The following is a 14,509-nucleotide window of genomic DNA, read 5'->3' as shown; positions in this document are numbered from 1 at the left end:
AAAAAAAAAAAAAAAAAAAAAAAAAAAAAAAAAAAAAAAAAAAAAAACAACAACAAAAAAAAACCAACAAAAAAAAAAGCCCACAGCTCTGGAAAGGATGGGGACAGAAACAAATGGCTCTACGGAAAAGTTTGCTTTTGTAATCTGCACGGGAAATATTAGTAAATGTGACTTGATATTCATTTTAAGTACTTTAAGAGCCCAGAGTATTGCTCCAGAAATCTTTTTTGTTTACATTTACAAAATAAAATTAAGGAGATGAAACACTTCCAATATAATACACGAATACATAATACACAAATACATAGAGGAAATATTAGTCTTCCTCTCATCGTATTCAAAATATTGCAATTTCCTGCACTTCATTGCTGTGAATTTCCTTTCTTCTCTCCTAATTTTCTTCCTGTTTGGGGGGGGTAGGCTAGGGAAGCAGTGAAGAGGAAGAAGGGTTGTTCATTTTTAATTATTGGGCTTTTTGTTTTTAAATAGCTACCTGGAAATTTATTCTTAAAACTTTGGAGAGCCTGTGTGAGAGCAGCCTGAAAGCTAAGTAAACCTGAGCAAGTTTGTGAGTTTACATTCTGCATCACCTAGCAACCCCCCAGCTCAGCCAGTTCCCTTGTCTGTCCTCAGCCCTGTTTACAGACCATTCAGACTGGTCGTGGACACCATGAAAGATATTCAGTTTCATTAGTTCCATTCTCAAGGAGAAAATAATTAAACTTAAATGAACAAACATTGCTTAGCGATGCTTTAAGCTTTTCTAGTTTAAGGTGAACAGCATGTTGAAAACATTTTGTCTACCGTTATCTTTTATTCTCTTGAGCTCCTCTAAGTTTACATATTATGTATGTATGAGCATTATTATTTTTAAAGTTTTCACGACTGTATTAATTCTCTCAGTATTTTAGAGGTGTTCGTAATCATGTTGCAAAGCTAAATGTTTCTTGTAAACTGTCTCCCTGTCTCTTCACTCACTTGAAATCTGTTGGAGTCAACACATCTTACTGACATTGCCATATACAAGGGCACATGGATTCCCTCCATGGTCTTGTTAAATCTGATGTCACCCAACTTCCTGCACAATGTTTCTGTGGCAGGGGAAAATCAAAGACTACGTTTGTGTTTGAGGGAAGAGGGGAGGGCAGAGTAGTGGGAGATGACAGGGGGATGGTGTTTTCAGCTTTCTGCCCGAAGTAGAGGCACGGGTCTTAAGATACCTGAAGTTCTTGCTTGTATTTTGCTAGATTCTTTAACAGGCAATTCATGGATGGACTTTATGAGCTCTTTGTGCTTTGTTGACAGTTGACAGACAAAGCAAAATTATTTCTGAAGCAAGGCACTGTACTTAGTTGTGACCTGTTGCAGCTGAAGGATGTAGCTTGCTTTGAGTTGCATGAATAGGGGAGAACATTTTACAGAATAGACTTGAATATCTGTCTAGAGGCTTTAGATGTCCATACAGAAGTACATAAAACCTATTTCAGTGATTCTTTTTTCAGTGTTATTTTCCATACATAGTCATTTTCTGCTGGTTGCTTGCTTGAAATCTTCAGTTGTTTTCATATTGTCTTAAGTAAAATAAAAAGGCTGGTAGTTGCTGGTTTTCTGTGAGAGAGTATTCTAACCCGTGAATGCGTGCCATACTTAATATTTTGGCTGCCCAGAACCTTATTTTACTGAAGATAACAAGACCGAGGTATTGGCTTTGATGTGAAGTAAAGCAGAACATACTTGCTAATTTAGTGTATAATGCACAGCTGTTAAGGTTGGATTTTGTCTGCTTGCGTTGCTATTACATGTGTTTAAATGAGGACCACTGTTTGCATCTAACCTATCATAAGGGTTTGGAGTGCTCCATTATCTTTTCAGCAGACTGATGACAGAGCCTGCACAAATGAGATCAATAAGTTTCAAATGACTTGTATGGAATGACATATGACTGTACATTTGGAGATGTCTTACTTTAAAAAAAAATCAATTTTTAATAACATGTAAAACTTTTGCACTGCCCTGCAGATATTTTTCACTTCTTTCTTATAAGATAATTTTGATCAAAGCACTTTTAATGTTACCTTGAGCATTTGTCAGCTTGGGGTGGTGGGGTACATTTCTTGCTTTTTCCATTATGGCCTTCTTTGGTATCTTTTTATGAGACTAGTAATTAAGCTGATATAACACATATTGCTCAAGGTAATGTTTTCTAGAGGATTATGAAGTTTTCTTTCAGTCTTGGGTGTTTTCATTCAGTGTTCACTCAGTTTTGGGTTAGAAAGAAGTTCTATTTCTTTTCCTTTGGAATATCCAAATCACAAAATATCCTTCTTGGATGTCTACAGGATTTCATTTTCAGTAGCAGAGAAATAGACGTATTATCTTTTGTGACTTTGTGTCACAAGAGCAGTACATTACTAATAAGATCTTGAGGTAGCCAGTTTATGAAAAGGTATTTAATATATGTCATTAGTGAATAAACTTCTAAAAATTATTCTTATGGGACAGAATTTTGTTGTTGGTTCATGCTTCTGGGGTTCATGTCAAATTTTTGCAATACTCAAAGGGAACTGGGCTTTGGTCTTTGGGTATTTTGAATCTGAACAGTTCAATGTGAAAGATAAGCTTCACTTTTTGTAGTGGCTGCCTGGAGCCCACATTGCTTCCTCTGTCGTTCTAATGTCATCAGCTTTTTCAGGACAGGAGGACACTTCCATGTTTTTCTGAGAAACTTAGTATTTATTTCCTCTCTCATATTTTCTTTAAGATACTGAGTTATTGAAGCTATGTACCCTCAATTACAGGTTGCCTAGTTGCTGTGGTCCTTCAAGGGTGTGGATCCTGTCAACTCCAGTTGCCTTTCAGTCAGTTTGAGCTGGCAGCTTTGCAGAAGGGAACTGCAAATGGGAGGTGGGAGTGTCTCTGAGGACAACAGGGTTCAGTCCATACTATTTTGGAGAGGGAATCCTCTCTTGCCATCTCATGGGATGGTAAAGTGATCATTTGGCTTACACTCGGAAGCTGTTGGCTAACATGTTTCAGTTTGATAACATTCTTTAATGTTGTTCCTGTGAATATATAAATATATACTGAATATGTAAACAGACATCTCCATGGTCTGTACTGCTTTCAAATAGTACACTTTCAAAAGCAATTCATATCTCCTTGTTACTATTCTTTCATTTAAAAAACAGTTCTGTATTTTTCCTCAGAGATTGCTTCTATCATTTGATCATCCTGGATAATGCTTTCTCAGGCAAATGATGAATTCGGGAGGGGTAGAATGAACCAGCCAGGAAAGGTATTTCCTTTCTTTATGAGAGTTTTACTGTGTTTTTGTTGTTTCTTTTTTTAATCCACTCCATCCCACAGCGGAATTCTGATCATTTATATAGACCAAAACTGAAGAAGCTCTGAATGTGAGGAAGTGCTTTGAAAAGAAATTGAAATTGTCTTCAACTTTCATTGAAGTGAGGTAGCCTGAAATGAAGTGTGAAAAGATGTGGTCTCTGTTTACTTCTTTTCTAAATTGGGTGATCAGGAAGCATCGGACTCTAAAACTACTCATAGTGAGAAATGTAAGTTATTTTTTCTGAGTGAGGAACTAGGTGCAATATTTAATGTGTAGGGAAAAAAGAAGTTTGAAGCCAATGGACATGAGTGAGTTCATTTAAAGAAAAAAAAAATTGCTTATCTTCACTTATGATATGGGCAGTTATTATGTCACACTGGATCTATGATCAGATCTCTAAATGGACTGTAGAAAGTTTCATGGATTAATTTCAGGAGCAAGTTTCAGTCATTGTCTTACTTAAACTATTTGCATTGCTGCCTGGAACTTAAAGGCAATGCATTACAGACTAACCAGAGAATAGGGAATAAGCATTCCCTGGGTGAGGAATTTAAGCTGTAGGATAAATTTTAAAGAAATTTGTGAAAATGTAAGGTGCTTCCCTATTCTAAGTCTGCTACGTTATGTTTCCTTTCAGCTAGAACAAGCTTGGCAATATGTTTAATGTGGTAAATTAAAAGACATTGAAGTCCCCATTAAAAGCCAGAAGCGCTAATCAGCCAGCATCAGTAGTATCTGGCTCCAGCCCTTTTTATAAAACAATCTTTTAAGAGTCTGTATGAAAAATAATTAGTTTATTAGCTGGGAGATGGTTAAATGTTACAGTGAGAACAGCAGTACAAATCATTTAAAACAGGATATTCTCAAAGTTCGTCTTTGTATTGTTAGATTTGAGTATAAATGTTAGATGAATTAATTTTAAGAGATTTTTTACTTCTGTGAAAGATTAGTTGTGCCTAGCATTTCAAAAGAACTGGCACACACATCATGAAACTCTAGGATGAAATTCAGACCTATCTCTAGTCAGGGATCTCTTGAACCTGACTTTAGGGCTTCTGATTCCCTGTAATTTGATCTCTTTGTAGTAAGGAAAGCCGTACAAATGAAAATCAGAAAGAAAGCTTTTCAGGTAATGTCTTCTAAATTTTACAAAGTCAAGTGTTGTCAAAGTGGAAAAGAAGGTTGGAATGATTAGTATAAATATCTGAAACTACATGTGAAGAAACTTTGCACATCCTGTAGGTATCCTTCAAATACAAAAATAAGATTCTTCTCACAGTCTCACAGATATTTGTTTGTTAGAGCTCAGAGTCTGGTATGCTTGCATAACAAGTTTCCTCTCGTGCTTTGAAGGATGCTGAAAAAGTTGCTGACCCAGAATTCTGTATTAGCAATTGGTTCTAATTCCATCGCTATTTTTAAGGGCTGGTTTATATGATTCTTATCAGTACAGAATGAAATCCCATTATTAAGGTGATTATACTTGGTAGGAAAGTTATCAAAATAAGTCAGAATCTCCACTTGTGAAGATGCAGCTACCTTCTAGTGCTAACTTCTGAAGAGCTGAACAAAAATTTGTTTCCTTAGAGAAGTTGGCTGTTACATGTTCTCATACAGGCTTCCTTTCTGATGGTCGTCATCTTGCAAGAGGCTGAGAAAGTGAAAGAAACCTGATGGCTGATTTTCCATATATGGTGCTCTACTGAGATAGGATTTTTATTTTTTTTTTCATTTCTCTTACATTTCTGGCAAAGTTATTTCTGAATTTCACCTCTGCAATGAATTTACTTGCCTTTTGTTTTGCCTATCCATACAGCGCTTTAGTCGTCATACTGTGATCCTTCACGCATTAATGCAGTCTTTTATAAGTTAAAATAATTCAGTCTCCAAGCTCTTTGTATTAGTAGCTTCAAATTTCAAAGGAGTGGTCATATCCATCAGGCTGTCTAGGAAATGCATAGTCTGGACTAGGCAAGATGTTTTAAGATATCACCTGTGTGGAGCTTTCCTGATCAAACTGGACTCCACCAAATCTACTTTACTAGTCTCACAGATAAGTTATTCCATCACTAGCATTGATCCAGCAGCTATTTCATGCATCTTTGTATTTGCTCTGGGAGGACAATCGGAATGAAGCAGTTAGCTGCAAAGGAGGAAGTGTATGAAGCAGGCAGGCATCAGAGTAGTATGGGTTTGTAGGCCAATCCTAGCCTTTCCTCATTGAGACCTCCAGCTTGAGAAAGGCCTTTCAACAACTGAATGAGTTCATTTTCTTGTGCCTACCAGCAGTAGAATTGGTTTCTCTTCAAGAGAGATCTTCTGAGGTTTTTAGTAGTTTTATTACCCCATGAAAAACTCCAGTTTTACTTGAGTAAACCAGTTACACTGAGCTTCATCTCAGGAAGTAGGTAAAGTTTTCTGTGTGAAACCTTGTTTATTATTTATGATACTGTCCCTGATCTGAGGGCTTATATCTTGGGAATGTAAGTGTCACTCTAGTGCTTATTGTCTGCAGAAATGTCAGAGTGTAACGCTAGTTCCTCACATTGTCATTCAGATTTTCATTGCTGCTCCCCAACACTGCATTAGATTGTGTCAGTGTTAATACCTGAGTATTTCTTTCTTCTGAAGAAACAAAAAAGTAGCTTGCAGTTTGAATTTACTTAAAGTTTGTGAGTTTCTAGCACACTGCAGAAAAACTTCCCTCACTTTCTAGTAGTAGTTCAACTTTAAGTGGAAATTGATTCCACCTGTGGTGTTTCAAGTGTTAATTGTGATGCAGTTCTTAAAAGATGTAGCTACTATTAATAGCTATAACTCTTGCCAAAGAATTTGCAAACCAAGGTTTTGGCTCAAGTTCTAATTCCTGAGATGCTCCGTACTACTGAAGAGTGTTTGTCTATCTGTTCCCTGAAACATTCAGATATTTATAGAAGACACAGGTGGACACAGGGAATGCACTTGAGATGTACAACAGGTTGTGGCAAGTGGAACCAATAACTTTATGGCCACTGAGTCACACACCCAGATCCTTTTCCTCCATACAACTTTCCAGCCACTCTGCCCCAAGCCTGTAGCGATGCATGGGGATTTTGTAACCAAAATGCAGGACTGCATTTAATCTGCACTTAGTCTGGTTAAAACTTGTACAGTTGGCCTCAGCCCATCAATCCAGGCTACCCATAATGCTCAAAGCATAAAATTTTCATTGTTTCATCTGATACTCAGCCTTCCAAATACTGGCTTATCATCAGCAAGCTCATAGTGATTGACTAAGAAAGCAGATTCAGATAGTCTTCCCACACTTTCTTTTTGAGAAGGCCTGGTAAAATAAGATGCAGCTTTTAAAATAAGATTGCAGCTTTTGCTGAGGAAGATTCAATGGAGTTTGGATCCAATATGCTTGAGCTTAGGTGTCTCATCCATCTGGAGATTGGATGTCATGCACCAAGATCCCGTTTAAAAAAATCCACAGTAAGATTGTTCTGAATGGAGACTGTAGAGAAGGAAGCACTAATTACATTTTAAATTCATCTCCAAAGTGACTGATAGTGGCCTAAATAATTTTCAGTTCTTGCAACTGTCTCCTTTGTACTGTTGCATTTTTTTTTATTCCATGTTAGTTTAAAGCATCTTAGTCCATCAGCATCCAGGCTATCTAAAGGTAGGAGGACACATACAGAAGTGTTGTAGATTAGCACATCCAGTCCTCTGCTATAGCAGGCAACTAGACTATGCTGTGAAACGTAGTTTATAAAAATGGTTAAGATAAAGCTCAATAAATACGTGTTGTTGACTCCTGCAACTTGTGTTTGAAAGCCTGTTCCAAAACCACTTGCCTCTGTATTTTGTGGTAATATTATAATACTTGTTGATCACTGGAGTGAGAGAGACTAATTCTCAAGAATAGACTTACAAAGGAAGAAAATTACTTTTGACTTGCAAATTTCTCCCCATTAGCTACAGTTTGTGGACATAGTACTCTTGAGGGATTTTCCTTTATGTTGTGCATTTGCTTCAGGGTTTATTTTTGAAGACATTTTCTTTATATTTTAAAGTGAATTAAGCATTTGTAGACAGAATGTTTGGAAATTCTAGGTGCTTTTTTTTTTTTTCTTTTTTTTTTTTCTTTTTTTTTTTTTTAAGTTAAATTATATTTCATTTCCCACAGTGTTGCAGATACCAAGTAGAACAAAACTGAAGGTTTTCTATTATGATTTTGTTTGATCTATTGCAAATTAACTTACAGACTTAGTGATAGCTGCTGGGAAAGGAAGGATTGGTTTTGTTTGGTCAGTGAAGACGATAGGCACGGATCAAATAAGGGTTAACAGTAATACACTTGAACAAATTGAATCAGAACATAATGCATGTATTGAATTTGATTGCAACATGCATGTCCATGGAAAAATTTTTTGTTAAAAACAAATCAAGGCTATGGCTTAATTATCAAAGCAAAACAAGAGACATAAAGAGCTATGTGTTTCTGATACTGCTTTTTCAAAAATAGCTCCCTTCACACAGTTATCTACACGTTTAATTTCCATGCATAGCAGCAACAGTTATTGTTGTCATTTGTTAAGAGAGATTAACAGATAGTAAGTACAAACAAACGCAAATAAGTTCTGAATAGAGAGGTGACAAAGAAGAAAAGACCTCTTTAATGTTAATTATATCTGGTAGGAAGTCTAGACAAATTACAGTAACTGTTTTCTCCATAAAGGAAGGGACATTCAGTTAACATCTACATCACACATTCTTTTTTTTTTTTTTTTTTAGTGCAGACTAAGCACTTTAGTGCTTAGATCTCAATTTTTAAAAATACAGTTTGTTGAGAAATGTACTTCTCAGCAAGTTATCTGTTGATCATTAGTTCTTAGTAGCTAAAAATAGTTAGAAGTAGTTAAAAGTAAAAAGTAAAATAATAATAAGCTGTTGAATCTGAATGATTTTTTATCACAAACTACTCTTTTTTATTTTAAGCAAGGATTTTTTTCAATCTTGTTTCACCTTCCATATTTTGTGACCAGCAAAGTTCCCAGTATTTTCTTCAGCAGTAGGCTGAAGTAACTGCATAAAGAAACTTGCTTCAAATGTCATTATGTAATCATGGTTTGTCTGGAGCAACACTATGCTCCCTTTCAGTATAATAGAAGAGGTATCTTGCTAGTTGTGCAGTCCTCTGATTCTTAATCGTTAGCTAAAAATGCCAATAGGTGGCAGAAAATGCACTGTTACTTTTATCATGCAGTATTTTCATGGTTGTCTATTTCTGAGTGTTCTGCTCAGCTGAAGTTGGGATGCTGCTCCTATTCTAGGCTTTGTTTTTTCAGTTGTACTTGCATTCCCTAACTAAACACCCTATGATCTGGCAGTTTTCATGCTTTGTTTTTCTAGTATAATAAATTGTTTTAAAGTTCAAACGTAGTCATTTAATATGTTTTGAGTCATGAAAGTGCTCTTTTTGTGCACAAGAAAATCTTTTCTTACAGTTTCAGCCGAAACTATCATATGCAAAATCAGGAGGGTTTGGGACTGGGCTAGGGTACCTTCTGCACCTCTTCCTTCCTGGCGGTATATTTTATAGCCCTGTTTGCTTCAGATTGCTGCCTAATTCTTCATAGGAAGGCTTAGATACCACGTAATAGGCAAATGGGACATAGACAGCTTTCCAGACAGAGAATGCCCTTACTGTCTTCTTAATGAAAGATACGTGACAGTTTTTTCCAGAAGTGTTTTTGAATGGCTCTAACAATATTCTTAGTACTCACAGAAGTGAGTGTGTGAAGATCTCAAGTTTGTCCCTATGATAACTTTACAGAAGTGAGTTGTTCCACATCTGTTAAAATTGAATTATTAAAAATAAATAAATAAATTGAAGCAACTAACCAACACCTTCCTCTTTTAGAAATAAATCTTAAGTCCATGTGCAAGACCAAAGCTAAGCACTAGCATTTTTTACAGGAGACTCATTTGTGCGTACTGACTCATAAAGATCTTGGGTCAGGGCCAGAATTAGTGCTTTTCCTGGTGAAGTATCTACTGATGAAGTAGCTCAGCTATGTTGAGCAGAGCTTCTGTCTTTCTAAGGTAACTTGTGATGTTTGCCATAAATTTATAAGCAACTGTAGGAATAGTACTAGGACAGCTAGAGCAACAGTTGTGCAGCAAACTGAAATACAAGGTTTCTGAATTTTAGATATTTTTTTCACCTTGCGTTATTAAATCTGTATTGATTAATGCTAATCCGCATAACAATAAAACCCAAGAAACCCAATAAAACCCAATTACATTATGCTGTTTCAAAACGGCTTATTCTGACACGGGGTATACCCTTGTCTTTTTAAGAGAGCCCTACAGAATGATTTGCCTCATCTCAAAATCTTTGGTGAACTGGTTTTTGGAGATGCTTTTTTAATTTACTGTAAACAGATCATAGGATCTCTAGACTGGCTATCAGGCTTCTAGGTACACAAAGTTGGGTGAAATTAACCTTACCTCCATATGCATGGGACACTCTCTGACTCTTTGCAACTCTTAAGTCTTTAGAGCTGTTTTGTGTACTTCATTTCTGCTTTATGGACTTAAGCATGCATCTTAGGGTAGTGGTGCATACCTTGCTTTTGCTATGAAGTTCACAGGAGGTTATTCTAGTCTGCCCACAAGGACACAAAAACTCCTTTCTGAAAAAGCAATAGGAAATGTTTTGATGTACATGGCACCAAGTGGGAGAAAGTTGACAATATGATATGGCTGGAGAAATGAAGAAAGTGAGGAAAGTGAGGTTTTTGGAACAAATAGCTTTTTGGAAAGGAGTTAATATTTCATCTTTAAAAAAAAAAAAAAGCACGACAAAAACAAACAAACAAACAAATCCCTGAATCAAACTTCTAGCACTTGTGAAGAAATTATAGCAGAATATACTTTTGAATGGAATGAAGGGGTAAAGATGACAAACATGAATGGACATAGTGTTCAGGTCGTCCAATTACTTGGAGAACAAGCCACCAAGAAATTCTCTGTACACTCCTGAAACAATAGAAAAGACTGTGACAAAAAATAAAGTAAATGAAATATCTGACATAATCATATTGAACCAAGACACTGGATTACTGAGTCACAAAATAGATTCAGTTCTGTCCTTGCCAGCAAGGAGAGAAAATTTAAGTCATGTCTAGTGAGGGGGTTTTTCACTGTGAGAGTAATTGGGCACTGGAATAGGCTTCCCAAGGCAATGGTCATGGCCCCAAGCCTACCAGAGTTCAAGGAACATTTGGACAGCACAACAAGACTTAGGGTTTGGATTTTGGGTGGTGCTGTGTGGAGCCAGCTCAGTTGGCCACAGAGATGCTTATGGGTCCCTTCCAACTCAGGATATTTTCATTCTGTGATCTTATTAATAAATTTGCCTTGTCAACAAGCCAGAATGTACATCAATTGGAGAAGATGTATAGCTAGATGTATAGTTCAGGTTCTTATCACTGACCTCCCCGCCAAGTTGGCAGTAGTGGCAGTAGCACTCTTGAGTGAGGTTGTGAAAGGTATAAGGGTAGGAAATATGACAGTAGTTGGAAACCTCGGCTGCCATGATGGAAGTTTGGCTGAAGGCATTGCTGGAACATGATGATACAGCTTGTTACACAGTCAGTGAGAATGGTTGCAAGCAATTTTTCGAGTTGTCCTCTGATTTGAAGTATTTCCATCAAAGTACCAGGAAACCCAGTGTGTTTAGATTAGCTTCTTTGCAGGAGCAACAAAAGAAGAAGTTTGGAAATGCAGGCAAAAATAGACTATTCACAGCAGAAACTTCTACTGCAGAGATCTCTGATAAACTAAAATGAGAGTTTAATAATGCTGAGCTGCTCAGGATTAATAAAAGCAGATAGTTTTTGAGAAAAGTTGCTGGAAGACTTTCAGATAGTAAGTTGACTTGTTAGTTTACAATGGAAGATGAAATCTTCTGTAAGTGAATGTCACGTGATGTAGTTACTAAAAACCCAATTTTAATTTTGCATCCAGTGTGTGTATTGACTACTGTGACTTAATTGTACTGAAATTGTAGTATTTGAATAATAATAAATGTCATTCTGGAAATGGCTGCTCAATGTTCAGATGTTCACCAGTGAACCAGGAAAACAGCTGGGATAAAGGAGCAGAGAACAAGTTGGCTCTTCAAGCCTCCTGGGCAGAGTGTGCAGCACTGGTTTCATCTGCCTCCCTGTTTGTCCCATTTTTCCCATCATCTCATTCTATAAAGAGCCTACAAGAGATTAGAGAATGGCAACAAAGATTTGGAATGGTTACTACATAAGGAACAACTAAATAATGTAGAACTCTGGTTTGTGAGGGGTTTGGTTGCAAATGATGCGATAGAGGTCTGTAATATCATGAGTGGAACAGAAAGGGTGAATGCAGAGGATGATCATTCCTACTCCCTTCTGACACAAGGACTAGAGGACATGAAAAAAGAATTTTTGTGTGTTTGAGAGAAATAAGACACTTTCTTCTACAGCGCAGTTATTTTGCAGTGTATTGTGGATGCTAAAAGTGTGCATTGGTTCAGAAAGCCCTTGAAATTCAGTGGGTTGAGGATGTAGTAATGCATCCAGCACTAAAAAATATATGGAGAGAAAGTGATTGAGGAGGTCCTTGCACCGTTTCCAAGTGTTGGGAAAATCTTCTGGAAAAAGCTTATGTTTTCTCTTATGCCGTTTGCCTAGGCATCTGCTATTGATGGTTTTTGTAGATAGGGTATGGTGCTGGTTTCACCTATGTCTGGACCTCACGCAAAAGGTGTTCTCAGATCCTTACTGATCTCAGAAGCGTTTGTTCTTTCCTACTGTTAAGACAACCGTTTTGCTTTGTCTCCTTGAGCTTACATGGAGAAAAATGGCTCAGATTTTGTATAATTTTAACACAGCGAAAAGTCAGCTGTTCATAAATGGGTCTACTTACGTTAGAGTCTCGATAGCTTCTATTTAAAAAAAATGAATAAAAGGCCTTCCTGCTGTCATTACTAAGAATAAAGATTAAAACTGTTTTTCTTCTCAAGTGTAAGCAAAGAAGTGATGCTTTACTTAAAAATTTAAATGGAGGTATTTTGTCCGGACTATATAGTTGTATAAAATAATTCTGTTGCATGTTAACATTTTCTGAACTGAACAACAGAGGTGTCAGTATATATCAAGAAAGGGATGAGTGAGGTGTGCAAATATGGCATTCGAAGCAAGAAGACTTCCATTTTCTCCTGCATCATTGATTGCATTTCCTTAAACAAGGATCTTCATCCCTTTACATGTGATTTTTGGATCTTAGGGGTACAAGTTATAGTATCAGCTTGAAAGACAAAGTTTTTTTTGTTGTTTTCCCCCTCTTTAACTATGATGCATTGTTTGGATGGAGTAAAAACAAGCTGCACCTGGGATTTTTACAAAAAATATTTTTTTCTCTGCAGGGTTGGTTAATATGTGAGGAACCAACTTGCCAGAATCGAACCCGACGTCTTCCCCTCAGTTTTTCCCGGAGTGGTCCTATATGCCAGGCCTGCAGGAAGGCTATCCTGAGACCAGAGGTAAGTGCTCTAGAACAAAAGTGCTTTGACAATAGCGGAGCAAGATTCTCAGGAAAAACGCGTGGTGCTCAACCCTATGTTTCAAAGGTAAGAGTTAAGTGGGAATTTCTAGTTTCTTGGCTAGCTCAAAGGAAACTGTTACACGCTTTTCCTGCTACACATTTTAACCGTGGCCTTATTGCTGAAAAGAGACCATGCCATGCAGCTGCTGTGTTTGGAAATTTTCCAGCTGATGAGCATTTGGTCAACAAATTAGAATTTGTTGGAATTTTTCTGCTGGAATACAGGTAAATTAAAACAAACAAAACCAACATTCTGAAACAAAAACAGCTGTCTACTTTTCTGCTAACTGGTTCTCATCTGGCTGGATACTTAACACTACTAGACAATGAAGTTAGAAGTGGGCTTTTGTATAGTCTCCTCTGGGACTACTCTAAGGTGACAAATATTTTCAGGAGATGAGAAGTTCTGAGTTCTGCCCCTCTGAACTTGTCTCCATGCCTGGAAAGTATAAAAGCTTTTAAACCTCTCATTGAACTGAATGCTCTAGTCTTTCATAGCTCAGGACTGTATGCTGCATGCTATGCAATTTTCATAGATTCTGAGTTTAAAGGAGGATAATTCTGTTTCATGTTGTAGAAGTCTGGCAAAGCTATTCCATTTCTTTGTTCAGGAAAAAAGAAAAAAACAAGTCTAACCTTTAGAAGTCCTGACATATTCCAGACTTTACACATGATAACCAAAATGATAGAGGCTTCCATAGTGAAGAAGGGAATTTTTGACTGGGATTAATTTCAGGTTGAAATAGTTTTTAAATTATCATCACTTACATAAAACATAAGAAAATCAAGGGTTTGAGATAGTAGAGTCAAGTGAATGCTTTGAAGAAGACAACATAAGATTTTTTGATCCCTGTTGCAGATGTAAAGGGTCACAAAGGATGAGTGTCAATAAAGATCAAGGCACTGAAATAGTATTATCACTGAAAAAGTAATCAAAATATAATGATACTTTTGATGAATATATGAAGATCAGATAGACAGTAAGTAAAAATGAATGGAAGTTCCCAGTCTCCTAACGCAGGACCTAATGATATCACATGACATTGAAAAGGAAGAAAGCAGATCTGACGGAGAATAAACCTTCCACGTGTGCCATTAAACTGGAGTTCACATTGTAATGAATTTAAATCCCAGAATGGTGGAAAATCGGACTCTTCTATGGGTATTACAAGTGTCCACATTTGTCAGTATATGACAGTTTATGAATGAGAGTTGAAGTTTCTGGTCTTGATCCAACTTCTAGCTATTAGAGTGATGAATGAGATTTAGTAACAAGTAGAATATTCTCCCTTTTTCTTTTCCTGCTTTTATCACATTCCTCCAAAATGGGGAGAAGTCATTGCAGCCTTCCAGTATTTAAAGTTTATAAATATGAGAGAAATCAACTTTTTACAAAGACAGACGGTGATAGGACTAGGAAGAATGGTCTTAAACTGAAAGAAGAGACATTTAGATTAGATGTCAGGAACAAGTTTTTTACTGAGAGAATGGTGAGGTGCTGGACCACACTGCCCAGAGAGGTTGTGGGTG

General features: G+C 36.8%; 1 protein-coding gene across 3 annotated transcripts in view; it reads left to right on the top strand.

Annotated features, from left to right (window-relative positions):
* The window catches only part of POLA1 (DNA polymerase alpha 1, catalytic subunit), a 191,650-nt gene that overhangs the window by 116,684 nt on the left and 60,457 nt on the right, over positions 1-14,509 (top strand). For all 3 annotated transcript variants that reach the window (XM_042810612.1, XM_042810611.1, XM_042810613.1), the window contains exon 35: positions 12,801-12,917. In XM_042810612.1, the coding sequence (XP_042666546.1) occupies positions 12,801-12,917 (117 nt within the window). The remainder of the gene's footprint in view (positions 1-12,800; positions 12,918-14,509) is intronic.

Source organism: Centrocercus urophasianus, unplaced genomic scaffold (genome assembly GCF_019232065.1).
Source record: "Centrocercus urophasianus isolate 14NV4802_14NV808 unplaced genomic scaffold, USGS_Curo_1.0 seq_12, whole genome shotgun sequence".
NCBI classification, from domain to species: domain Eukaryota; kingdom Metazoa; phylum Chordata; class Aves; order Galliformes; family Phasianidae; genus Centrocercus; species Centrocercus urophasianus.
Note: the sequence above shows the minus strand (reverse complement) of the source record. Positions and strands in the feature narration are given on the sequence as shown.